This window comes from Astyanax mexicanus, chromosome 8 (assembly GCF_023375975.1).
Source record: "Astyanax mexicanus isolate ESR-SI-001 chromosome 8, AstMex3_surface, whole genome shotgun sequence".
NCBI classification, from domain to species: domain Eukaryota; kingdom Metazoa; phylum Chordata; class Actinopteri; order Characiformes; family Acestrorhamphidae; genus Astyanax; species Astyanax mexicanus.
The window spans coordinates 57622422-57650255 of record NC_064415.1 but is presented as its reverse complement, the minus strand read 5'-3'; the positions used below and the strand labels follow the sequence as shown (position 1 = coordinate 57650255).

At 40.6% G+C, this 27834-nt stretch overlaps 1 protein-coding gene across 2 annotated transcripts; it reads left to right on the top strand.

Annotated features, from left to right (window-relative positions):
• The first annotated feature begins 133 nt into the window (after positions 1 to 133).
• On the top strand, positions 134 to 27834 carry tsc22d2 (TSC22 domain family 2). Of its 2 annotated transcripts, XM_022677773.2 has the most exons (4): positions 134 to 2533; positions 18330 to 18404; positions 24233 to 24284; positions 24872 to 27834. In XM_022677773.2, exons 1-4 carry the CDS (start codon positions 798 to 800, stop codon positions 25193 to 25195), a joined length of 2187 nt encoding a protein of 728 aa, XP_022533494.2. In that variant the 5' UTR covers positions 134 to 797; the 3' UTR covers positions 25196 to 27834. The 2 variants fall into 2 exon arrangements, with proteins under 2 accessions (XP_022533494.2, XP_022533497.2); XM_022677776.2 differs by lacking the exon at positions 18330 to 18404 and having other exon boundaries at positions 136 to 2533.

Here is a 27834-nt window from a genome sequence, read left to right as displayed (position 1 = left end):
TGTAAAATTCTAGAATAAAAGTCTTTCATGTTTGCTACGCTTACACACTAAACCCTACGCACGTTCCGTATTCACCACGCAGATTTGCGCTCGTTCCGCAGTCAGCCTGTGCGTATCTTTAGCCATCTTGTAGAGCGGAGGAGTGCGGTGGGTTTAGCGCTGCTGCTCCGCGGTCTGAGCGCCGTTCCCACACACAGTCTGCAGATCAGCGCTACAGGAAAAGAGACTAAAACACACCGCGGCCGCCTGTCTGACTCAGACCCAGGCTGCTCCGGAACGGCGCGGGCGCGTCTTTCTCCTTCTTTCCCGGAGTGTTTTGGTACTTGTTCTGGAGGCGGAGGCCGAGGCCGGCGGTGGATGCGAGGCCGCGGGCAGCCTTCCCGCTTCGGCCCGGAGAAAGCAGCCTCAGCCCGGGGAGCTCGACGGCCACGCCGGCGTCGCTTCGGAGCCCGGCTCGGAGCCTGAAAAGCTGCGTTTAGGCCTCTTCAAGTCGGGTTTGTAGTGCGGACTCTGTTTTTAATCACCCGTCGTCTCCTTAATGCCCTCGGAAAGGACTTTTCTGAGCTTTTTTGAAGGTTTAACTGTGTTAAAAAAGTCGTCGAAAAATGCAACAGGAGAGAAGAGGAAGAGCGACGGTGACGCACAGGCTAACGGCAGCTAGCGCTAAAATCTGAGAGAAGCTCGTCCAGGTTTCCTCTGCTGCGTTTCTGGGGCGAAGTAGCGCGTTAGTCTTAGTTTTTAAACATTTTTGGGTCGTATTTGGTGCCTGGCTGGTGCTCACAGACCCTGTTTCAGACATGTCTAAGATGCCGGCGAAGAAAAAGAGCTGTTTTCAGATCACCAGCGTGACTCAGGCTCAGGTGGCCGGCAGCGGCCAGCCTGACGACACGGAAAGCCTGGACGATCCGGACGAATCCCGGACTGAGGACATTTCTTCATCCGAGATCTTTGACAGTGTGTCCCGGACCGAGCTGGAGGCGGGCACCGGCGAACGCAGCTCGTCCGAGGAGACTCTGAACAACGTGGGAGAATCCGAGGGTCCTCCTGCTTCTCACAAGCCGGGATTGTTGGCTCCTTCCAACGGAGGCGTGGGGCCTAGGGAACTGGGAACCTTATCTGGTGGAGCCTTGCCTGGGAGCTTACATTCACCTGGAGTCGTGGGCTATCAAGGGCCACAGGGGCCTGTCCAGTCGTCCCAGTTGCCCCAGGTATCCCAGGTGACCCAGTCATCATCCTCCTCCACCTCCTCTGGGGCCTTCAGTTCTCGCTTCAGGCTTATCAAACTTGACCACAGTACTGGAGAACCCTTCAAGAGAGGCAGGTGGACCTGCACGGAGTATTATGAAAAAGACCCTGATGTGGGCAGTAGTAGAACTGTGGACAGTATAAGGCACACGAATGTGAGCGTGGTGAGTGAGCAAGGCACGGACAGAGATAGAGACAGTGGGCTCGGGGCCACAATAGGATCCGTGACCCGCCCTTCTGGCCTCTCTGGTCAGGGGGACGAGCCGCCCGCCCTCGACCCATCCTTGCTCCATGGGTCTCTGCATCCTTTCGAGCAACATGGTTATGGTATTGTGCCACAACAGGTGCCTCCTGGCTCTGGGACGGTGACCTCTGACGCCCTCGGTAGCAAACAGCAGCATCAGGCCCCTGCAGGCCCTGGTTCTCATGTCACCAACGTTCCTCACAGCCTTCTCCCGCCCGGGCACAATGGGTTGCAGCAAGGCGGTCATCACGTTCAGAAGCAGCTTGGAGTTGCACCAACAATTTCTCAGCAGCAGACAATGCTCTATCAGGCCCAACAGCAGCAGCAGCAGCAGACACAGCAGCAGCAGTTACCTCTTGGACATCACCTGCCCAACCAGCCGGGCCTAGCCGAATACGCACAGCAGCATCTGCCTCTGACTGTCGCCCAAACACATCCCGGTGCTAGCTTGTCTGTGGTTCACCCAGCCAGCCAGGGGCCTTCACCCGTCCCAACTCCAGCAGCGGGGGGCATGCCTGTGTTGGGTGTTCCTGGGGATATGACGGGCATGCCTGTTCCTTTACCAGGGGGCCAGCCTGGGCCTTCAGTTTCAAACCTGTTGCCCCAGCTTGGGGCAGGAATGATTAGTGGAGTGAGCGCTATTCCTACAGGACAGTCATCAGTTCAGTTGGGACAGTATCCACCCTCAAGTATGGCAGTGCCTCCACAGAACGCCCAAACGTTGCCAGCAGTGCCCACATCAGCTGGGATGGGCGGTGCGCCCGTTACGGGTGGGCACTCCCCAATGCCAGCCAGTGGAGGCGTGCCTGTACCCATGCCCAATGCAAGCTCGTCTCAAGCCCAAGTGACCCGCAACGCAGCAGCCGTGGGTGGGTTCGGCCAGCTGGAGGAGGGCCGGAGGAAATCGGACGTTCTGGCCCAGGTTCCTCTGATGCCTGGGAAAGATCTGGGCAAGCCCCTGATCACGGAGGACCTGCCTTTGGCCACCCCTGGAGTGAACAGCCTGTTTGGAATAACCATCCCTATTGATGGGGATGATGACAGGTGAGGAGTCACTCACTTGCACTGAAACCTGATGTTGGGTTCACATTATTTTGGCCTGCTTTATTTTTTATTTATTTTTATCATCTTGCTTAGGTTCTTCACTCTCGTAACCACAGAGCTTTCGTGTTAAGTTCATAAAGGGGTGAGCGATAGAGCAAGCGTAAGGTCACAGTTGTGTTTTCTGATATCTGATGGTAAACTGGAGTGGAGAATAAAAAATAGAGGTGGCTTAAACACACACACACACACACACACACATCAGAACCTCTAAAATTTTACACACTGTTCTTACAAAGTATTCCCTTTTTAAAAATACATGCTATTTATGTACTTCAGGTTCATAGTAATTACTATGAATAGTAATTATTCAGTATTACACAGTAATTACATATTTAAAATTTTACATCTAAAATTGACTAACAATCTGATTAAATTCTCTGTAACTTAATACCGAAAGTGTTGGAGTAAATAATTTAAATCTGTAAATTAGCTGTGCGTATTAAAGTTAAAAATTTATTAACAGCATTCACAAAAGTTTATGAACGTACACTGTATAAGCCTGATAAAGATGACAGGACAGTGTTTTTTTATTTCTAGTAAAAACAAAACATAATCATACACTACTGCAGCAAAATGCAAATAAGATTTTATTACTACATATGATATGATAAGGCACAGCCCTAACTGAGATATTAAAAAATACAAGAATTTGATCAGATTTGTAACAGAAGTCAATAATCCAGAATGTCGTGGTACCAATAATAATAACACTCCTCCAAATATCTCCATATATCCAGAATTAAAGTAAAATAAGTGATACTGGACAGATATAATCTGTATCTAGTAGGTATATAAAGTGGGAAAGTAGCACCCTGATGTGATGATTAGGGGTAGGTGATATGACACCATATTTTAAGGGTATAATATCGTTCATAATATTAATTACACGTTACATAAATTACGTACAATACCCTAGTCATGATAATATCTTGCCATCAGATGGGTTTTTAATGTGAAAGCAGTCTAGTAGATGTCTTAAAAGGAAAATGTTTGAGAGATGTTTAACTTTTGTTTTTAATCACATGATGATAATTAACTTTCACTTCCAAAAACCTCAGCTTTGCACACTGGCGATTGATTGGAATGATTGTGAATAAGTGTCAGTCATGCTGTTGCTTGTAGTGAGCGTGCACTGTAACAAATCCCCACCATAGGCCACACGAAGGAAGCCTTCTGTTTGGGTTCTCTTGTTAGGGCCTCTTGAAGCTGAGAAGTCATCTGCAGAGGAGGAAAACAAGGAGAACCTCCTTATATGTACAGAAATATCTTTTCTTTCATTCAGACGCTGTTTGCAAGCTTCAGCTGAGGTTTTATTGTTTCAGAATGATTCAGAAAAGTCTGAATCCTGAACTTCCTTCTGCATTAAGAGTTTCCTTATTCCTTTAAACTCTGGCCTTGCCTGCTGACCCCTGAGGATTTGCTTTCTGTTATTCGTGGCCGTGACCCTGACTGTTTAGTAGGGTTTTAAGAAAATGTTGACGCATATTGAGGATAGGACTGCAACTAATGATTATTTTAATGGTCGACTAATCTGATAATAATTTTTCAGATTATTTGATGAGTCAACAATTATTTCTGCTATATTCTCCATTTCTAAAAACTATAGAAATGGTTAAACATGAGATTTAAAAGCCATTTAAGCGTTCAGATGTTGTTTAAGCATGAAAAGTTTATTAAAGTTTTTATATTTAGTGAGTAAATATGTCATCTGTTGTGTTTGTGCACTTTTGAAAACACAGAGCAAGTTGAGTGTAAACTTGCCATTTCCCAGCACTTTGTGTAATGTGGTACTGTTAGAAATTAACGATTAGTCGACAATTAAATTTCTATAAATAAATCGATAACGTTGATTATATCGACTAATCGTTGCATCTTTAGTGTATCCAGTTTGCATTCTATATTGCAGCACTTGGAAATGCATTCTATGCATTCAATGCTATGGAGGAGTGTGAGGTTGGCGTCCCTTTAAAAAAAAAATTTAAAATCTTAGAGGACACAGTCGTCATTAAGCTGTCAGTAATATTTTGTTAAGAGACGCAAGCTTTTACAATAAATGACTTTAAATTATGCAAAACATCATCGGCTTATCGCGGTCAAAAAAAATCATAGTTATTTCACCTTGCTGTTGAGTGGCTACGCTCAGAGCTTCTCTTTAATCAAGAAAGCAAGAAAGACGAACAGCTATTTATCAGGACGCCTCACGTCGAGGTGTTTATCTCATGAGCCATCGCCGCTCGTATGGGGAAGTTTTTGCAGGGCAGCTGAAAGGCGCATGTGTTGCAGACCCTCGAGGGCTTTTCTGTGGCTCTTTGCCATGCGCTCGATGGCAAACGCTGATAATGATAAGGCTGAGAAGAAGCATATCTAACAAACTGGCAATCGCTCAAACCCTAGGAAGGAGTATTTTTGTGGTCTGCGTGCTCCCAAAATAACACAAAGCCTGCTGTTATTTGATGGCCGGGGTGAAAAAAGCAGCATAAAAAGTTTTAACACGGTTTCTCTTGAGAAGTGTCGCTGCTCTGCTTCCTCTCGAATGCTTGACTTTCGGTTCCTGAGTTGCACTTTTTTTTTTTTTTTGAGCGCGATTCATCAAGCTGGTTGGCAGGCTTCAAAGGAAATGGTGAACTGACAAGTGACTCTGTGGCTTTGCTTTATGTATGTGTGTGTGAGTGTGTGTTTGCAGCGAGGTACATAACTCCAACTTATCACTCAGAATCCTGCTTTGCCTGTTCCTACGTGACGGGGGATTTGCCTTTTCTGCCCGAGGCCCGGGGCACTTGTCGCTAACGGGCGACACCTTTTTCCCACTGATAGGGAGCCCAGGGGGGCTTGCTTTGATAGCTAGAGCCAAGCCTATCACACACTGAATACAAGACCATCCCCTGAGCCCCCATGCTAAAGATAAGGCCTCACACTCATATGCTGCAATGTAAATATGTTGTTTGTTTGTCATGTTGCATAGCAGCTTGACCCCCTCCCCATTTATTTAAATGCTTAATTTGGCAGCCAATCAAATTTACAGTTTATCCCTGTGATGCCGATGTACAGTAAATGCATAAAAGTGTTCCCCAAAAATCAGTGGTATTAAACAGGATTTATCCTGTTTTTACTTGATTTTAGAGCTATGATATAAGCAATAAGAATCAAAGTATTCAGACAGCTCAATGCTGGAGCTCTATATACCCATCTAGTCCATCTCTAGCTCAGCTTTAGGCATGGTTCCAATAAGTTCAGGTTCTCCTGAATTGAGATTAACTTTAACTTTATTTGTGTGCATTTTACATCTGGGTCAGTAGTGAAATTTGGAAGTAGATCGATACATTTGTTTAAAGTGTTGTGCACTTACAGTTAGGCATATTGTGTAGATATGTTTGCTCGGTTTAAGTTTGCTTATTTTAAATTTGTACTTTTATTTGTGTTTTGAGGCTAATGAAGCTCTTATGTGCACCAGTTAGCATTCAGGGTAGCTAATAGACTTGCTAATGGGATCTGTGACACTAAAATATGGTGTTATTTGCTTAAATATAATAACATAGTAATTACACAGTAATTCCTCTTCGCTGAGGGGAGACGGATGATTTCGGTACAACACCAGTTCTTTATTCTTCCTCTGATTTGTTTAAAGACTGACTCAGCTTCCTGTAATTGGTCTGAAAGTCTGAATCAACTAGAAAAGTGTTTCACACTGCAGATGAACCGGAAACCAGACCAGACCATGGTTCAGTAGATCTGGACTGAGAACACCTCTTTTGGTTGGACCAAACTCTGGACTTTTTTTTTTTTTCCATGTCCCTTTTCACACCTGCTACTTTGGTCTCGATCCAAACGAGGCAGGTGAGAAAGCGGCTTTAAGGGTGTTTTTACACTTGTAGTTGTGAAAGTTTCTATGGTCTGAATCAGTTGATGAGTTGGTTTACTTGGTGCATTTCTCCCTCTATTTGGTTTGGTTTCACACAGGCACAAGCGAACATGTTGTGTCCTCTGATTGGTCAGAGCTGTATATTTGTGCAGTGAGAAGCTGCTTTAACACAGAACACAGTGTTTTCAATGGGACGTGAAGTGCAGATGTACATGTTGTTATAAAACAGTGAATGCTGCACATACTGCCTGTGTAAACAGCATGGAGCAGCATTTGTTCATGGCTGTGGTAATTAGTGTCATCTGGCTAATATATCAGAATAAACTGCGCGTATTCAGCAGTTTAAATCAAATAAAAAGTATATTTGATATCTGGGTCGGATCAAGACTGGATCACGTTCTCACCACCCTCACTAGCAAGTCTCGGTCACGATAATTGCAGTATTGATCGTACAATAAATGAACATGACCTCAATCATTTTTGATAATCGTGATATTTTTCGTCTATTGTGTTTATTTGTATGTTTGTTCACATATATATATATATATATATATATATATATATATATATATATATATATATATATATATATATATATATATATATATATATAGCAGTGAACAGTATTTTAGCCAGTTATGCTTCAATAACTTCATACACACAGTGTGGACTAAAGTAGGTTTATATGCTATTCTGGTGTCATTGTGTCGGTGGCATTTAATAGTCTTAAAGTTACAAAAATGTCGTGTTTGGCAATAATTTCTGGGACGATATATCGTCCATAAACAATCCTTATCGTGACAGGCCTACCTGAGTGCAATTACTGCCTTCCCACCTGCTCAGTCGAACCACACTAAGGGTTAAAACCGAACCAAATAGAGCTGGTGTGAAAACTTTATAGCTAATTAACTAAATAGCTAAAAAGTGCACAATCCTTTATTTATTTATTTTTTTGTGGCAAACTCTCTCTTTTAAAGGACTGCCTCCCTTCCTTCCCCCTTCAAAGGCATTCTGTCCATCCTCGATGTAAAGAAACACTGCCGGCGTTGTGTCCGCTCCCGCTGACGGGCAGTTGTTCCTGCAAGATAAAAGTGTTGAGTGACCCGAATTCCCCAGGACAACATTCCAGTTTAGTAATAACTGAAATATTTCCCTCGGCGTGCACATCCTCTCTGTAAAAGCATGACAGAAATGCGCACACCTCCCAGCTGCACTGATGACTGATTGTAACCCGTAAAGCAGGGGTGTTGATTTTGTCTCTAAACCTCACACTGTATAGGCTCAGGGTTTGTGGCTTTAGAAGGTGCTTGTAAAAAATCAGCTCGAAGAACTGGTTTCAGAGCCAAAGAACATGGCTTTGTTTTTTATTTTAGAGTACAATGATGTAGCATATTGAAATTAAGATTATTATTATAGGTTTTATGGTTTAGAGAGTTTAGATAGAGTCTCAACAACCAAGGGCATTTTCACACCTGTGTGAAGTTTGAATCAGAGTTTGGGTTTTGCTCTGCATTTGTGGGCTGCATCTCCTCATATTGTATTTTTCGCAGTATAATTTTCACTTAAAATCCTTTAATTTTATTTTCCCAATAATCATCATTATGCCTTTTAATCCATTGTGTCCTTATGTATGAATTATACCAGTCAGTTTGCAAGGAGCAGTAAAGCAGCAGTCTTGGCATCATGTTCTCCTCCACCAGTCTTACACACTGCTTTTGGATAACTTTATATGCTTTACACTCCTGGTGCAAAAATTCAATATGTTCAGTTTGGTTTGATGGCTTGTGATCATCCGTGTTTCTCTTGACTATATTCCAGAGGTTTTTAATTTGGTAAAATCAAAGAGACTCATCATTTTAAGTGGTCTTTATTATATGCATTTCTAACAGCCTATAAAAACCTATATAAAAGCCCAGCCATGCAAAAAAAAAAAAAAATCATAATAAAAATACCGTGATATACATTTTGGGTTATACCATCCAGCACTATTGTCAGTAAGACTATTCACTAGGGCTGTCCCTAACGATTATTTTTTAAACGATTATTCTAACGATTATTTTTTTCGATTAGTCGACTAATCTATTCATTGAGAAACATATTTAAATAATTATTATTTTACGTTTTAAAGCAAACGATAAATTACTATATTTATATATAATAACAACAACAACAACAACACAAGCCTACTAAACCAAACCCCACACTTATAATTACTTACATGTACAGCACGTTGTTTAGATCTATAACGCTAAAAATGGATAAGCTCCCATACACCACAACCGTGTGTTGTTTTCTGTGACCGCTAGATTTTGTGACCACTGGCAAGTAGTTCTCAGCAGACCGGTGCACTGGCCGATTCGAAACGTGTTCGTTTCTAATGTTTACCCCGACTGGCCAAAACGGTTCAGTTTAGGGCTGAGGGTAAGGTGTAGGTATAGAAAGCTTCCGTTTTGCCAATGAACGCTCATAACCGTGAGCACTGGTCACAAAATTCCGACGGTGACAGAATACGGTGTGACACCGCAGCGCCGACGGCGCTAGCTAAAATAACTTAAGGCAGCTAGCTTAGCTAAACACCTGAACTTATGAATAATGCTACTGTTTCTGGAAACTATATATATAAATATAAACCAAAAATGTATAATTTCTGCCTGTGGCAGGTTTAAAACCTTTGGTAGACAGTCTTAAGTCTTTTTAAGGACACCCGCGGAGACCCTGATGTAAACGGTAACTTACTGTGTGACCCTGTTGACATAGTGCTCCTGGATGTTTGCGCTTCAAGTGCTCCTTTTGCACATATGGCAGAGGACCACATTGTTGCCCTTTTGCGTGAAATGCTCCCAAACTTTAGATGCCCGCTGGCGTTTTTTTGTAGCTGGAGATTGCTCTCCGGAGTCCAAGCTCTCTAGAGCTTAGATTCTCTGCCCGAACCCGACATGACCCGAGGCCCGCCCGTAAATCCGACCCGGGCTCCAGAAAATAGTCCGAGATGTAGGCGTCTGTTTTTTAATTATATTTTTATTAAAAAAAAAATAACGAAAACTGAAAGTGAAACTAAACTAATTTATTTATAAGCGCTGTTTTCACTACCGCAGTTCTACAGCGGGGGTGTTGTGCCGATTCTGTCCGCGAAGCGGGAGTCAGATTCAGCAGAGAGTCGGATTCGGCACAAACGCGGCGGCACCTCGCGGTCCGCGGTGTCAGTTGTAAGCGCTCGCGCTAGCCGCAAAATACGGCAGAAAACACTGAGGGAGCTGCAGAATTATGAATGGGACTAGAATAGGAGCACGAGGAGATCAAACAGAACCTTCACCTGTGAGTAGTTCTCACCAGAACACGCAAATCTCTCTCTCTCTCTGTCTCTCTCTCTCTCTCTGTCTCTCTCTCTGTCTCTCGCACGTGAACTCCTCCGCGTTTGACCTGCAGAACTGTGTTTAGCTGTTCTTAAAAATCATTTTAATTAAATAATAGTTCTATGCTTCTATGTTACCGTGTTAATTAACATAATTCTGATCATATTTCGCTCATTAAAACAGCCCGAAAACAGCCAGTTGGAATTTTTGGGCCCGATCTAACCTCTAATGCTCTCCACAGGCGCCGCCATGTTTACGACGCGCCGACGCACGTTATGCAAATCGATGTATTTTTGTAATCGATGACGTCGATTATGTCGACGCGTCGCCCCAGCCCTACTATTCACCTCTCTAGATGCCTCCCAAAGCAGATTTTTGTTTCGTTTTGCATGCGCATTTCACTTTTTTCAATTTCTGTTTAATCTACAGTCACAGTAGATACAGCAATCACTGGCGCACTCTTTTGCACCCATACTGCTGCATAAATTCATATTGCAGGCCTTGTTGTAAAGGTGGTTGTAAAGCTTTTAAAGACCTTTTTAAAGCCTGCTCTTGCAAACAACATGCATCATCCGTCATAGAAAAAAAAGACAATGTGAGTTCCTTTCTTAGGCTGAGAAAGTGTACTCCGATTGGTCTTGTTCAGCCACATGTGGTGGAGGTTATGTTGAATCTGATGCGTCTCTAAGCCCTGCATCTGCAAGAGTTTACGCTGAACTGGACCATGAAAACCCATCTAGTGGTTAGAATGTGTAAGTGCCTCCTTTTCTTCTGAAGTCCTGCAGTCTGATAGTGACAGATGGACTTGAAGTCCCCTGAGGGGAAGATGATAATTGTTGTTGGACTTTTTGTGCAGGAGAGTTAGATTTATAATGTCTAATTAGATGTGTAAAAAGGGGTTCTCCGGGGCGCTGAGTGGTCCAGCGGTCTGAGGTGCTGCCACTATGAGCAGGAGGTCGCAGGTTCGAACCCCCGCTCATGCAGCTTTGCCATCAAGCTGCTGGCGTTAGAGGGAGCAAAATTGGCCCTGCTCCCTCTGGGTGGGTAGATGGCGCTCTCTCCCCACATCACTCCTAGGGTGATGTCTGCAGCACAGGGCGTCTGTGAGCTGATGTACCGGAGCCGAGACGCTGTGCTTTCCTCCAAGCGCGCTGGCTGCTCGGCAATGCTGCATCAGCAGCAGCTCGAAAAGAAGCGGTGGCTGACTTCACATGTATCGGAGGAAGCATGTGTTAGTCTTCACTCTCCTGGTGTGTTGGAGCATCACTAGTGATAGGGGGAGTCCTAATGAGTGGGTTGGGTAATTGGCTGTGTAAATTGGGGAGAAAATGGGAAAAATTAGAAATAAAATTATAAAAAAAAAAGGGGTTCTCAACTGGTCTCAGCCCAGAACCCACATTTTCTCATGGTCATTAAGTCACGACCCACTTTGATAGAATACAAATCAAACAAATTTAGTTCTGAAAACCCATTTACACATACAGCTTAGGAAAAAAAAAATAAGATACCACTTAAAAAACGATGAGTTTCTTTGATTTTACCAAATTGAAAACATCTGCAATATAATCAAGAGGAAGATGGATGATCACAATCACAAACCATCAAACCACCAAACTGAACTGCGTGATTTTTTTTTTTGCACCAGGAGAAAAGCAGCATAAAGTTATCCAAAAGCAGTGTGTAAGACTGGTGGAGGAGAACATGCCAAGATAAAACTTTATGAAACTTTATGAATATGAACTTGTTTTCTTTGCATTATTTGCAGCTTAAACTAGATCTGTCTGTAGAGGGTAGAGTCTGTAGTGTCAGGACTGTTACATCATAGTTTTGAGATTTTGAAATCAGCCTGTTTTCCAGCTTTGTTTTTTTAAGTTCTTTTAATTTTACTTTTCATATACAGAACTCAGAACCCAGCCAAGTAATGCACTATATTGACTACATTGACAAACATATTTGCTCACGCATTCAGTATTTATTTTCCTATGTTATACACATTTTTAAAACTATATTTTAAACTACAGCACTTTTAGTCTCAGAAAACCAGTCTTTCCTACAATCTCAGCTCATTGTGCTCCACATGCCTTTATCTCTATCTTCAGTATGTTCTCCTGTTTTTCTCATTCTGTCATCACTTCTGTCCATTTTTGAGACTGTCTGTTGTTCGCTGATGAATGATGCACAAGGTGCCCTACGGCTGCCGGAGCCTTCGGATTGTATAACCCTTTCCTTTTTCAGTAATTAACAAGAACGCAAAGCAAGGTCGTCTCTGAGTTCAGTGGCGTCTAACGTGAATGAGCCTTCAGTTTTCCTCAGCTCCCGCTAAGAGTAAGCACCTCCCTAACTCTGAGATATAATGGGTCCTAATACACTGAACTTCTCCAGGCTAGAGCGTGTACTTTTAACCTGAAAGGAGAGAAAACTCCCCTGCAGTTTTGATGTCAGTCGTGACTGATGGGAGTGTTTATATGGCTGTTTCTCGGTATAATGTTTGCAGTTTCATATTTTCTTCTGTATATTGCATTTATAGCCACTAATCAGCATTTAGATTAAACCACTGGCAGGTACAGTTAAAAAAAATGATATGGTTTCAGTGACTACTTTAAAGGGGTGGATATGTTGGGCAGTGAGTTCCTCTAGTTTATATGTTGAACTATGGCCAAAAAAAAATGGCCAAAATCTGAGACACTTTTACAAGAACCAAACTGTGATGGATAGATGACTGGTTCAAAGCATCTCAACAACATCAGGCAGGTCTGGTGTGGTGTTTTTAGTATGCAGAGTTAAGTACTGACCAAAACTGTGCCAAAGAAACCACAGCAGGCCAAAAGGAGCACATTAAAACTTAATACTGTAACCTCAGTATGATTTTTTTTGTACTCTGAATGAACTCTAGAGATAAGCAGAGAAGTAAAATATCTAATTTTGTGAGATTTATTTTGTGCAGTTTTGATATTTAATATTATTGTAGTAACTTTTAGACGTGTGTCGTATTTTTCACACCATAAGGCGCACCGGATTATAAGGCACTGGGTGGCAAAACCTGTAAAGCTAAGCTAAATTAAGTCAAATTAGCACTGGATGTTAATCTACACAGATTTCTCTCCTGAAAACTGTTTATTTGTTTATTTAGAATAAAGCGCTTCTGTTTATTTATAGTAACATTACATTTCCAGATTTTCACTATGCCGCTGAAAGCGCACACTGAGGAACCCTAAGTGTTCCGGTAAGCCATATTATCTAGTTCGTCCCACGTAGCATGTTTTACCACGGAAAACACAGTCTACAGTCCGATATATTTGCCTATTAGCGTGGTTAGCGGCTAAGGCTGCTCCAGCAGTGCTAGCCAGGTTTAGCATCAGGCTACAGGCCGATAATAAGAGAGAGAGCTTAGCGTGGTTAGCGGCTAAAGCTAATAATGCTTCAGTCTCGGTGCTGGAGAAACTTTACTGAAACTCCTGTATAACTCTGTACTTCAGCAGAGTAGCTTCACTGCTCCTGACCATTTTTTAAGTGAGCACTGACTATTTTTAAGTGCCTCCACAGTTTCTCCAAAAAAAAGCTCTTAAATTGACTTTGCATGCATACATGCATGTTTTAAATGTGTTTTTGAAGGGTCGCAACTTAATGAACATGAAAAAATGTGGGTCCCGTACTGAGACCAGTTCAGATCTCCTGTTTTGACTATTAGAAAGGATCGTTAAGGATTCTTAGAAACCAACTGAACCTGTGTGAACAGAGGAGAACCACATGTGAAATGATCAGGCTGCTGGACCTGATGTTCGAGTTTGTGTGTTTGTGTTCAGTGGGCTTCGGGGGCCCTTCAGTGCTGAGTCACTGTTAGCGCTCCTCTCTGCTGCCTCCAGCGAGCTGCTGTGAGCTTCTTGGTGGTGGTATCCCCCCGGGCGAAAGTATAAGCGCCTTGACTTTGATATTCAGGTTGACTGACGTGGCCTGACAGTTACGAATTTACGTTCCTCTGAATGCCTCACAGTTCCTCAGGTGCATTAGCCCAGCCCCTCCGTGTGTGTGTGTGTGTGTGTGTGTGTGTGTGTGCACTTGTTTGCACAAGCAGAATGGCCCCTAACATGTGACCTATATACATGGTTTACTTCCCAATGAAAGAAGGCCTTCTAAGACGTATATTTGTCCACTCAAATAAAAAAAAAAGCAGAGTGAACAGGTGACCCCAGTGGAGGAACAGCAGAAAGAAGTAGACGGAGAAATGCATGGAGAGACAGCGTCTGGCTTATAAGAATAGTTATCTCCTAGAGAAGACCCTCGCCGTGGTCTGAACCTGAAATATCTGGAGTTATTGCTGTGTTTCTACACTTGTAATCAAAAAAAATAGAAGAAGCATCACTTTTGGTTCCATGAAGAATAGGGGTGGGTGACGATATAGCATTAAAATAATGTTACAGGGTTTTACAGTATATTTGCTGTAATGATATTCTTGGTGATGACAACAAAACACTGAAAAATCATTGTTCATTTCAAGAATATTCTATTTTAATAAAAAAAAAAATTTCTGTAAACTCAAAAAAAATTCTGTAAACTCAAAAAAAAAAGGGTAATAAAAACTAATTTAAGGGCAGAATATGTAGTATTAGGCCTGTCACGATAAGGATTTTTTGTGGACGATATATCGTTCCAGAAATTATTGCGATACACGATATTTTTGTAATTTTAAGACTATTAAATGCCACCGACATAATAATAACAGAATAGCATAAAAAGCAATTATACACTTTTTAAAGACTACATTCAAAGACAAATTGAAATCAATCATTTACTTTAATTAGTTTGGGAATTATATACTTATTTCTTCACCTAATTATTGAAGTTATTGAAGCATGACTGGCTTTTTTTTTTTTGTTCTTTCAAAATTATTATATGGAACACTCCTATTCAGGAAGCATGTTTGTAAGGTCAAAATAACATTTATCGACACAGCTCTCTAAGGTTTCACACGGATGTCTGAAAATGACTAGTTTCTAATTTAATTTAGTTTACTTTACCTTGTTCTATTTAAATTATCCATGTTATCAGTAACAATGGCTGATGTTATCAGTTATTCAGTGTGTGTATCGCTCAGGTGCTAATATTATAATGCTGTGTTCGTGCTTGTGGGATGTCTCTAAAATGTTCTTCATTGTTTCCCCTCTGACGTCACAGTGAAAGCCCTCAAAATCCCTCAAAACCGCAGTTTTGGCACCGTAATGACTTTTTTTTGTACAGCTGCAGAGGTGTGAAAGCAGTAAAGCAGCATTTAAGCAGTAGGAAGGTCTCAGAAGCTCGTAAGCTGTAGCTTTGTGCAAAAGTGCCACTTCCAGAATCCCTTCCAGGCATGTGACCCCTGTCCTTTTTTCTTAATTTTGCTTTTTTCGAGCCTTTTCATGCAAAGATTTGAGGTCTGCAGCAGAGCAGCGTGTTAAGGCATGAGGAAGAATGAACCTAGGCTGTTTATAACTGGACTCGGGGGTTTTCAACATGACTGTATTTATATTTTTCTATCGTCGTTTTAGCATTTGGCATTTAAGTGCGATCACATAGGCATGCAAGAGCTTCTGTTTGATCGTTTTTTTGTTTGTCTTTTTTGTTTCTGCTTTTGAGAACTTGTCATTTTGACATGTATAAATCTGGCCAGAATATTCCACAAGATTCCACTGTTAGTCGTAATGTTTCTTTATGATACTTATGTAGTTAAAGGTTAGTTATCTATTAGCTATTACTGCATTTTTTTCCATTAATAGCTGCTATCTGTTCCTTTAAAGTGTTGAAACATACCAGCCCTGCTTAAATTTTTTTTTAAAAAAAAGCTTAAAAGCTTTTATTGTGGTATATTTCGGCCTTTACAACGCATTTATAGGTGCAACTGTGCTGTAGACTGTCAGTGAATATCTGACAATATGCAGATCAGTCAATCAACAATACCTCCCCCTGGCTGCTATCAGAGACACACTGCTGCAGCTCTCCCTCCTGCCCTGCCCCTAAACCCATACATCACCCAGTGCCTCTCCCAAACTACCCCTCACATTTTTAAGCCTTTTTCAGATTACAACTGTCCATACCTAATATGGGACAGGTCCCTCTTGTATCTATAGAATACAAGGCTTTGTCTCTACAAGACCTTTTGAAGGTGTTATTAACCTGTTACGAAGTCTTTGTGCTAGATTTTAAAGCATTGCTTTTATTCCAGTGAAACTCTTAAGCATTCAGATGGATTATTAAGATAACAGGCTATGCACATAACTGTCGCTTTTACTACATTACATTACATTACATTACATTTGGCAGACGCTTTTTTCCAAAGAGACTTATGTCTGATGTACATAGAGTAATAGACGTTTAAGGTAAAAAAAAAAACATTTATAGATAGGGCCTTAAGGAGGTCAAAGGTAAATAATGGGATGGAGGAGGGGAAGAAGGAAAAAAGGTTAGAAGTAGTTAGTTAGAGGTGTTAGGTGAGTAAGTGCTCTTTGAAGAGCTCTGTCTTCAGGAGTTTATTAAATATAAAATAATTTCTAAAAACAGAGTTATTTTTATCTGCAGTCAGCTGTACGTAAAGCCTAATGTAGTATTATTGTACAGCTGTGTCGTCTAAGAATCCATGACCGAAATCGAGTATTTAGCTCGCTGTCTTTTAAATTGATGCCGGCTGTAGCTCCTTTCGGACCAACGAGCAGCGATTTATAACGTCCAAAAATACTCAGTTCTTCTTAGAAGCTGTTTGCCTGGTGAGAAGTGGCAGTGTGGCCAAGGCAGAGTGTGTTCCAGGGTTTCTAGGAAAAGCAGGAAAAGGTCCAAGTCCAGATATTCACATACACATGGAGTAAAATAACACTGACCCCTCCTCTTCCACTACGGCTCTGGAGACGGAGGGGGGGGGCTCCTCCTCCTCCTCGTCCTGCAGTGCTCCTCACTGTATAGGACATTCTGTACTTACAGGCTCCATAGTGCTGGTAGTGTTGACGGGGATGTTAACCGTTTGAGGCCCTGGCCTCCTTACAGCTTTCTCACTGTTTCCTCTGGACTTTTTTTTTTACAGCCCTCGAATAAAACGTCTGTTTAACGAGACTCTGAGCATGAGCTCTAGGATTGTGCACAAAAGGAAAGGTAAAAGAAGGATAAACGAGTGTTAAAGGGAAAAGTCCATTGACCAGTAAAGGTTTAATTTTTTGTAGTGTTAGCACACACAGCTCCCCTACATCGAGTCACGGCCTCCAACAGAGTGCTGAAGGTGTTCTGTAGTATTTCGGATCAAGAAGTTGAGTGTTGGAGCTTCCAAAAACATCAGAGACCCTTTGGTGTCCATGTCTTTGTTGCTGGTTCACCAGTTGTCCTTTCTTAGAGCAGCCTCGCTGTAGGGCTGCAACTAATGATGATTATTTTAGTAGTAGACTAAAATAATCATTGATTATTTTTCTGATTAATCAAATAGTCAACAATTATTTCTGCCATGGCCTTCCTCCCTCTCTGATAGTTTTCTCTATTGGTTTAAAACTATAGAAACAGCTGAACATGGGATTTGGATGCCCTTTAAATGTCCAGATCTTTGTCTTATATCTATTGAAGACTTGTTATCCATCTATAACATTTGTGTTTTCGTCCCCAGTACTTTGTGTAGTACTAATAATTGACGATTAGTCGTCAACGAACGCAAATTTTTATAATCAATGTTGTCGATTATATCGACTAATCGTTGCAACCCTACCTATCTGTTACAATATATATATATTTTTTTTAAGATGCACACAACATGCATCAGCTGCAGCAGCATGTTTTTAAAAACTGCTATTAAAATACTGTCCAGTGCACTTTTATTCAGTTTTTTGTTTAACACCATTCAGTTTAACTTTAGACAAAAAAAAATCCTTTGTGCCATTATGAGCCTAAGCCCAATTTAAACCCCACTTATTGATTTAGAGCATTAAAATGTGTTTTTAAACTACAATTCCAAGTTGTTTAAATGAGCAAAATCTGTTTATAATTATGAACTAATGAACAGTGCAGCACAAAATAAGCATATGCATCTTATTTAAGAAAATTATTTATTTATTAACTTTATTTTTTTATATTATTAATATAAAGGCCTGTTATTCAGGAAAACTGAACATTTTCTTGGGTTCAGGCAGAGAAACAAACTCACTCTAAACTCTAGTTCAACAGGACTTGTTTCACTCTTTGCAGTAATATGTACAGTTGGCTCAGTGATCTGTAAGATCTATCCTCAGTATGCTTTAAAAAAGCTTTTTAGTGATAAAAGAAAGTTTTAATGGTAAAATGTCGTCATTTTACCCTCCTCTATGTCAAAGGGTCTCACTCACAACCTTCAGGTTCGTAGGTTATCCTACAGGCTGCACTTGTATTCCTATTTAAAAAATCCCAAATTCTCTGACACTCTTCTATTATCCACCTTTGAGTTTCTCTTTTCCTTTCTTTTCTCTCTCACTCTCTCTCTCTCTCTTCCACCATGTGCTTTAACCTGTCTTCTGTTTTCTCTTTCTGCTGGATGGATGGAGTGCAGGAACCCTTCTACAGTTTTCTACCGAGCCTTCCAGCCAGGCAGTAGGCTGCGCGACTCGAAGCCTCTGGGCGATAGGTACAGTATGCAGACAGGCCCTGGTGTGAAGCTTTAGCTTTAGCTTTAGCGCGTGTGCTGCATGGACCCACAGCATGGCATCGTGGTTCGCTGTGTATAAACAGTGGAAGGGGGGAAATTGCTTATTACTTATTTTTATTTGTTAAAATATTTTTAACAGCAGCTCTGATGCTTAGCTCTCAGCAAGCGATTATCAGATCAATTTCAGTTAGCGTCGGTTGGCTAAGATATGGATTCAGCACAGTTTAGTGCATTTTAGCCACTTTGCTTGAGTTCACTAACACGTCAACCTTCCTAGATTGCTTCGTTTTTTCTTTTATTTGTGCGTTATAAGCACTGTATTTTTCAGACTATAAGGCGCACTTAAAACCCTGTAATTTTCCCCAAAATTTACATTGTGCATCATGTATGAATTCTACCAGTCAGGTATTAAGGAGCAGTAAAGTCACTCCACTGAAGTACAGAGTTATAAGAGAGGGTTTTCAGTATAGTTTCTCCAGCACTAAGGCTGGGTGCAGCAGCATTAGCGTTAGCATTACCTGCTAACAGCAGTGCTAGCTTTTTCACCAATTAGACACCAGTATATTGGAAGCTACGTGGGATGAACCGCTAGCTGATAGCGCCCTGACTTACCGGAATACTCAGGGTTCCTCAGTCTAGTGCTATTGGGCGGCTTTTATGGTTAGCAGCTAATGCTAATGCTGCTGCACCCAGCCTTAGTGCTGGAGAAACTTCACTGAAAACTCACCCTTAAAACAAAATATTGGAAATCTAATCTTACTGTAAATAAATAGAAGTGCTTTACTCACCCAAATAAACAGGAGAGAAATTTGTGTAGATTAAAATCCAGCGCTCGTTTAGCTTCAAAAGAAAACTTTTTTTTTTTTTTTTTAAGAATTACTGTTTTGTTTATTTAGACGCGTCTTCCAGCTTCCCCATTAGAAGGAAAACATGGCGACACCCTTGCTCACTTCGATGTAAGCTTCCTTAATAGTGTCGCTTAAAATGTGCCTTATAATCCGGTGCACCTTATAGTCCGAGAAATACGGTAGCCTAATATAAAACATCAGGGTGAACCCATGCACTGCATTTTTGCATTTTAACCGCTGATTGTAACTTGATGAGTTGAATCGAACTATGAACGCAGAACTGTGCATGGGTTTCCCACAGGCACTGGCATAATCCATCCTGGGCTGTTAATTCTCTCATTAACACTGATGGCGTGCTGAACTGTTGTGTTTGGCATTCATGACATGGAGAACTGATCTAAATTTAATCTCACATTTAACTCAGATCTGGTTCTGCTCAGTCAGCACCGGACTTACAGAAATGCTCTGTTTTCTTGCACAAGGTTTCGTGTTGCACGCTTAACTAGCATCCGATTTATATTTAAAGAGCAATGCTGAGAAGTGGTTTTGTGGTTTTGATTAGCTAATATTTTAAATTTGATGCTCTGAGAGAGTTAGCTTTTCTGCAGGAGTGTGAGATGGACAGAATTAAAAGTGCTGAAATGCTCTATACTATAGGAATCGACAAATGAGATCGGCATTGGCAGGATTTTTAGCAGTATATTCATTGTACAGTTCAGCCCACCCTGTTTATTTAATGCGTTTGCTCTGTAAATACCAGGTTTAAAAGCTGTAATTGCTGCAGATGGCGGTGCTGTTTTAATTTTTACATTTTTATTTAGAGAAATCTTTTTTTTTTATCAAAACATTTTATCTTTCACTTTTGTTTTACATTTATAAGAGCAGATAGTTTTTAAATCTTACAACTATAAAAGTGAGGATTTCTTGAATTTTGCAAAAAATTGACTAAATTATTAAAAATTGAAAGGAACTGAAGGATTTACATTTGTTTGTGAGAACAGCTCGAGTCGATGTCAAATTCATGATGTTTTCAGTCGCAGAATTTATTGTCAGCCCTTCTTTTGTAAGGATTGGTCCCTTTTTCTTCATAAATTGAACTGAATTTTAAACCTGATTTTAGGAAAAGAATTCTTTTTAAAGATAACAGGTGAGTAGTAAGGCTTTTTATCGAGTTTATTTTTTCCCCTGTAGAAATACTTTTGTGATTTTGGACTCTGATTCTGATTTGTTTAGTTTTTAATAGTATTACAGATTAACTCGACTCTGTTAAGTGCGTTTGCTTGTATCTGTTGTCATTAACTCAACACCTCTACACAGTTTGAGGAGAATGTGTGATTTGTGATTTGATTTGTCTTGGCTGATGGACGAGATTTGGGATCAGGGTGTGATTTGGGATTAGAAACCGGGTTTTTACAGATCAGTAAACGAATGATGAAACTGTGACACTTGTTTAGGCAGAGCTAAAAGAGAAATATCAGCAGCGTCTACGTGTCATGGCGTACTGTAATCACAAGAGCCGGCCTCTTAAAGCCGAGGGTCTAACACACGTGACCCGTCGGGATATTGAAGTCGTCGGGGATCAGGCCGATAGCCCAGAAAGCGCTGTAGGACTGAAGCCTGCGGAACTAAACAGTGTTATTATGTGCCGCAGGTGATCTCTCGGGCTCTCAGGTACCTGCGCTCTGTTCGGCTGCTCCTTTATACACTTTGATGTTCACTTTACAGTGATCTGGTCCTGATCCCTCCTGCCTGTTCTGGCCTCCGTCCCTTATTGTCAGAGTGAAGATGATTGAGGGTTGAGTGAGAAAGATAAGCCGTCGTCCTCTGTTGAGACTGGGCAGCACGTGAAGCGTGACTGAGAAACACTGTGACTGTTTTTGTTTTTTTTTAATAAATTGCTTGTTTGACAGGTTATTTTTGGCTTCTTTAGCCAATATTAAACTCCTGCATCTGGACTGCAATTGAAAAAAACAGGAGGATCAGTGAGTTTTTTTTGTGTGTTTTTTTTTAAGGCTTTTTTTTCGGTCACATGACATCACGGCGTTCAGTAGCTCCTCCATTTCCACTCGCTGTTGTGTACATGCGAGTACATGAAACTCAGAGATGTGCATCCGGACGGGACTAAAATTACCGGAAGAGTTCAGAGAAAAACTGTAGATAATTCAGCCTGTAATTTTCTCTGAGAAAAACACGTACATGATCGTTGCGGATGGGAATAAAATCACAGAGGATTAACCTCCCCCACACCCTTTTTTGTCTAATTTTAGTTTTAAAGTGCCGCTCCTGTTTTGTTTTATTCCTGTTTTTTGTCATTTCTGAATTCAACTCATGGAGATTTTCTTAATTACCTAACAAGTCGATTAGCTGTGTTTTTTGGGTCTTAAATACGTCTAAAATGATTTTGTTAAATTTGACTTAAATTCTGTAGTTCAGCTCTTTAAAGTTTAACCAATCCCCCTGATTTTAGCTGATTCCACCCTCAGCTCACATTTAAAAATTGCTAAAAATACTTGTTGGGAAGGGGCACTGGGTGATGTATGGGTTTAGAGGTGAGGCAGAAGCGAAAGAGCTGATTGGGCAGAGCAGCATGCCTCTGATGGCTTTGAGATGCCAATGGTTAAACGTCACGAGGGGGGTGGTATTATTGATTGATTGATTGATTAATTTGCATCCACACTAATAGCACAGTTGAGCCTGAGAGGATGCTGCAGAGTATCTAATGCTATATTACTATACGAGACCACGCCCACATTTTTATTATTTTCCTGCTCAGACTTTGTTGGGTTTGAGGTGAAATCAACCATTTCAAACACATTTACTATCTTTTTAAAGATCTACATGCAAATAAGAAAAATGTGCTGTTATGAAATTCCAACCCTAAAAGAGCCCCACACACACACACACACACACACACACCCCGCTGGTCTGTCTGTAGATAGAGTTTATTACTGACTGGAACAGACGACTGATTTTTACGGTTATAGAGAGAAAAGGGTGAGAAATCCTGGAAAAAAGTGGCTCAAATTAGCCCAAACATCAACAGCTCTAATGTTTACACATACAGATATACTTACCTTTGGGTTTCTAATTATGTGTTTTCCTATGTTTTGTACAGAATGTGTACTGTGTGAGCACTGTGTGAGTGTCGGGAGCTGTCTGGGGACTGTGAACCTCCTGACCTGATGGTCTTAAAGGGCTTGTGTTCGGCCTTTTTGTTGTATTTTAATTCCCCCTATGAGCTCCAATTAGAACGTGTGTTGGTGGATGAACCAGAAATGGCCATTCATGCATGCTTGAAAGTATTTTTAAAAGCACTATAATTAGTTAATGCACTGTATTATTTTTGTAGACAGACGATTAAACAGAAATCTGCATTTTAAAAAATGTATCCATGTACATTTGGACGAGGCTTATATATCTAAGGTTTCAAAAAGACAAGCTCCTCCATATAATATCTAACTGCTAATCAAATGTCAGTATGTTTATATACAGCTATGGAAAAAAAGAGATTACTTAATATTGAGTTTCTTTGATTTTACTTTGATTGGAAACCTCTGGAATATAATCAAGAGGAAGATGGATGATCACAAGCCATCAAACCACCAAACTGAACTGCTTTTGAACTTTTGCACCAGGAGTAAAGCAGCATAAAGTTATCCAAAAGCAGTGTGTAAGACTGGTGGAGGAGAACATGATGCAAAGATGCATAAAAACTGTGATTAAAAACTAACCAGGATTATTCAACCAAAAATGTATTGATTTCTGAACTCTTATGAACTCTTATAACTCTTATAAACTTTATGAATATGATCTTTCATTTTATGCAAAAAAGAAATGCTCTAAATGAGAATATTTTTATTTGGAATTTGGGAGAAATGTTGTCTGTAGTTTATAGAATAAAACAACAATGTTTATTTTACTCAAACATAAAGCTATAAACAGTAAAATCAGAGAAACTGATTCAGAAACTGAAGTGCTCTCTTTATTTTTGAATTTTTCTTTTGATAAAAACAGTAAAAAAAAAAAAAAAAAAAGTAGTACCCTGATGTGATAGTTAGGGGTGGGTGATATGGCACCATATTTCAGTATATAATATTATTCATGATATTCACAAATGTTGGCGATATTATTGCGTACGATGCAATATGGCGCATGCCTATTCAGTATGTTTATATATGTAAAAAAAATGAGGCACCCAAATTTTTACATATTACTCATTATTACTCATTTTTACTCACTATGAGACTGAAAGAACTACAAATAGCTGTTATAACAGGTGACCTCTGAGTGTGTGTGGTGTGTGTGTGTGTGTGTGTTTCTCTATAAAGAACAGAACATTGAGCAGGTTGAGATTGGGTCACGTGACCCGAGGCCGTGGGATGATTTCCTCCTCAAAGCATCTAAGAAATTACGCAACGCGGGGTCCGCCTTCTTTTGGAAAGCTTCTCTGAGGCTCCAACACACACATTTCTCTCTCTCACACACACACACACACACACACACACTCTTCTCTCTCTCACACACACACACTTCTCTCTCTCTCACACACACACACACACTTCTCTCAGGTTGCGTGTAGCTGCGTGTGAGTAATAATGCGATGGAAAGTTTCCTACGTGCTTCCGTGCTCTCCCGGATTGTCGAGATGCTCGGTGGAGCGCTTTATTTCGCGTCGGGGACGTTGTAGGTAACTGTTACGCTTATTTTAAGCAGGACTGGAGGAAAGTGTGGACTGATGGTGCTGCAGTCGGCTGTGTGGAGGGACCGTTATGACTGTGATTGAACTGAGAGTGTGTGAGGACACAGGATTCTGTTAATGCTGCTGTGAAAGTGCAGTGTTTCTCTCTGTATCTGAGTGTGTGTGTGTGTGTGTGTGTGTGTGTGTGTGTGTGTGTGTGTGTGTGTGCGCGCTGCGTTGGGGTGCAGTGTTCCTCACTGTTGTTTTTCTTTCTGTTTCAGTGCCTCTGGAGCAAGTGTCGTTGCCATTGATAATAAAATAGAGCAAGCAATGGTAAGTTTCTTTTTCCCAATTTTTCCCTCTAAACCCTTAATAAACACAATTTTTCTTTTGATAAAAACAGTAAAAAAAAAATAATAAAAAAAAAAGTAGTACCCTGATGTGATAATTAGGGGTGGGTGATATGGCACCATATTTCAGTATATAATATTATTCATGCTATTCACAAATGTTGGCGATATTATTGCGTACGATGCAATATGGGTATTAATCATTAAAAAAATGCACAGCAGATCACTTCAAATATAATGTAACGTATAGCACTGACATAAGCACTTTAAAAAAAAAAAAAAAATATTCAACTTAAATAAAAAAAAATCCACCAGATTCACATTATTTCAAAAAGGAGTTTACCTGGAACCAGAGAAGGATCTAAGACATATAGACATTGTCTGTTGTGTATTGGCTCTTCTCAGTAGTTGTTTTTAATGCACAAGGAAAACTAAAAAGCAAATATATATATATATATATATATATATGCATGCCACACCTTTGTTTTGATACTGAAATTTCCACCTGTTTAAAGTCTGTAGACTCTATAATTATAATAAATCATGTCTCTCTCTTTGTGTCGTGCGCAGGATCTGGTGAAAAGCCATCTGATGTACGCGGTGCGAGAGGAGGTGGAGGTTCTGAAGGAGCAGATTAAAGAGCTGTACGAGAGGAACTCTGTGCTGGAGCGGGAGAACGCTGTGCTGAAGAGTCTCGCCAACAACGATCAGCTCTCTCAGCTTTCCTCCCCTGCCTCCAACCCCAGCAACAACCCCAGCAACCCCAGTACAAACCCCAGCAACCCCGGCAGCACTCCTTCACAGCCTCTGCCTCAGTTCCAGCCTGAGATCAGCCAAGCCATGAGCCCGCCGCTGCAGCCGCTCCCGCCGCAGCCCAGCGTCACCTCCGCTTAGAGCTCCGCCCCCTTACCTTCCTCACCGCATAATCCGCGGGGGGGGGGGGGGAAGAAACATCCTCAAATTACAGGGGTACTTCAGTATTTTTCTAAACCTAATCTGAATTGTTGCAGATGAGAACAGAAGCCTGAAGCCAAAAAAAAGGGTTTTCAGCCTTTTTTCCAAATTCTGCACAAAAAAAAATATATAAAAATACAATCAAAGCGTTAAAACCACGGTCGACATCATCTGCACCAGAGATTATGTTAAAAAGTATTGAAGCATCTCAAAATATATTCTATTATGATGAAAATAATACAATAAAAAAAAAAATTGTCTTGTTCACCACCAGCTTGGAAAAAGCAAAACGTCAAAAAAAAAAGAGAAAAAATCAACGAGCAGTGCTTCAGTGTGTGTCCGTGCTGTCAGCCTTCCCCGTGTCAGGATGGACCAGTGACCAGTGAGGTCGGAGGATTTTAATGTTTGCCAGCAAAAGGGGCGGAGCCGAATGATTTAGAAGTGTTTTTTTTTTTTGTTCATTTTTGTTTTTTTTTTTAGTAAAAAAAAAAAAAAAGAATCCAGCCATGAGAAGGGTTTATTTTTTAGCGTTGCTGTTTTCAAGCAAGAGTCTATTTTTCAGAGCCACCATTGCTTAACTTCCACAACATGATATGATGATGATAATGATTATATATATAAATATATAAATATATAGATATATATTTTCTTTTTTTTTTTGTCTTTTTTTTTTTTATTCACCAGTCAGTTTGCATTGTACTGTTATTTATTAGAGGGCTGCTATGGTTCAGATCCTGACAGGTTAGAGAGAAGGAGCCTTTATTCTTCGTTCCAGTCCATCATTCATATTCATCTGTAAACTCTTCATAATAAAGGGGCGGCATGTGGTTCTGTGAGAACCTCCACTATTGGTTCCTTAGAGAAGCGTGTTTATAATATAGAAGGTTTGTGAACGTGAAGAACCTTTTATTAACGATCTAAAGAAACTTTGCGTGGTGGAGTGAAGTAAAGTAGAAGAAAGTTAATGGTTTTTCCCTCACTGTAGCAGATTTCTATTACATCTCTATTACAGATTATAAATATGATGATTCTAGAACCCTTGGTTCTGTGTAGAACAGTTTGTAGTAGAGATGTAAGGTGTAGGAACCTTTTAAAAAAGAAGGTCTGAAAGGCTTCGAGTGGTCCAGCGGTCTGAAGCGCTGCCACTATGATCGGGGTCGAGATCGACAGTTCGAATCCTGGTCATGCAGCTTGCCATCAGCTGCCGGAGCCCCAAGAGAGCACAATTGTCCTTGCTCTCTCTGGGTGGGTACAGTACAGTAAATGCACTCGCTCTTTCCCCTCATCACTCCTAGGGTGATGTGGATCAGCACAAGGCTGCATCTGTGAGCTGATGTATCAGAACCACAGCGTTAGCGCTGCTGTGATGCTATTGAGCTTCTGGTGTTGGGGAATTACTAGTGATAAAAGGGGTGCTAATGAGTGGGTTGGGTAATTGGCCTTTTAAATTGGGGAGAAAATGTAATAAAAATGTTATAAGAGAGATTTATCAAAATTCGGTCTCAAAGATCTTTTTATTTAAAGGTTTTATCAATGTTTTTTTTACACTTCTCTATTATAAATATACTTCTCTATGGAACTGTGTGTTAAGAATCTTATATTAAAGATCTAAAGATCTTAAAGAGTCACTTCACTTCATATAAACGATTCTTTCTGCACAAGTTTGGAACCGAAGTGGTAGTTCTCCTGTCTCTACCTTTATTTTTAAGATTGTAATTGTAATTGTAATTGAGGCAGTAATTGGCCATGGATATTTAGCGCAGTAGAACGGACGCGACGAGGCAGTTCAAACACTAACGGCAGTTTTACCTCTAAGCTGAGAATGTGAAGGGGTTAAGACCTGGGATGAATGTACATTATATTTGTATAGAGCGCAAAGCATGAAGAGAGAGCATGCGGGGGCGGGTTGAGGCTTTCCCAGCGAAAGAATGAAGTCTTCACTCCTGCCGCCAGTATGCTGAAAATACACACCGTAAAAATATAAAAAAGCAAATCGCCATGCTCTCGCACCCCTAAACCCCCTGTACCCCCTGACCCTGATGGTTTTGTGCATAGGTTTCTTTTCTTTCAGGTTGGGATGGGGATTACAAAGCTGTGAAAATCGTTTCAACCTACTTTGTAACCAAAGATGCGAAGCAGTGTAACTCGAGCTTTTTTTTTTTTTCTCTATTTTTATTTTTTGTTTGTTTTTATGCACATTCTATGATTATTTTTTTTTTACTTCCTCCTTCACTGTTTATTTTGTTTTTTTTTTTGTCATTGCTTTTTAGCATGTTCTGCATGATCTGTAATATTTTTTTTGTCGAACCACTTTCTTACCTCATATTTGTATTCAGCACTCTTATTGTAAGATAGCAGGCTGTGAACAATGTAAAATAAAAAAAAATGGGTGGAAGAGACGCGGAGGTGGCGGAGACGAGAAAAAAAAACAAACTAGTGTTTCTGCACACTAGCCGCAGAAAAAAAATGAAGTGAGCCATGTTTTGTTCATTTAAATGGTGTTGGAATTTCATATGCCAATAGTTTTGTTACATTGCAAAATTTTAATGTATTTAAATAAATGCAATATTCAAATTCCA

Coding starts and splice junctions, on each gene's coding strand:
- tsc22d2 (XM_022677773.2), top strand. CDS start 798: ATGTCTAAGATGCCGGCGAAGAAAAAGAGCTGTTTTCAGATCACCAGC. Junction 2,534..18,329: donor ATTGATGGGGATGATGACAG/GTGAGGAGTCAC, acceptor GATGGAGTGCAG/GAACCCTTCTACAGTTTTCT. Junction 18,405..24,232: donor TCGAAGCCTCTGGGCGATAG/GTACAGTATGCA, acceptor TTTCTGTTTCAG/TGCCTCTGGAGCAAGTGTCG.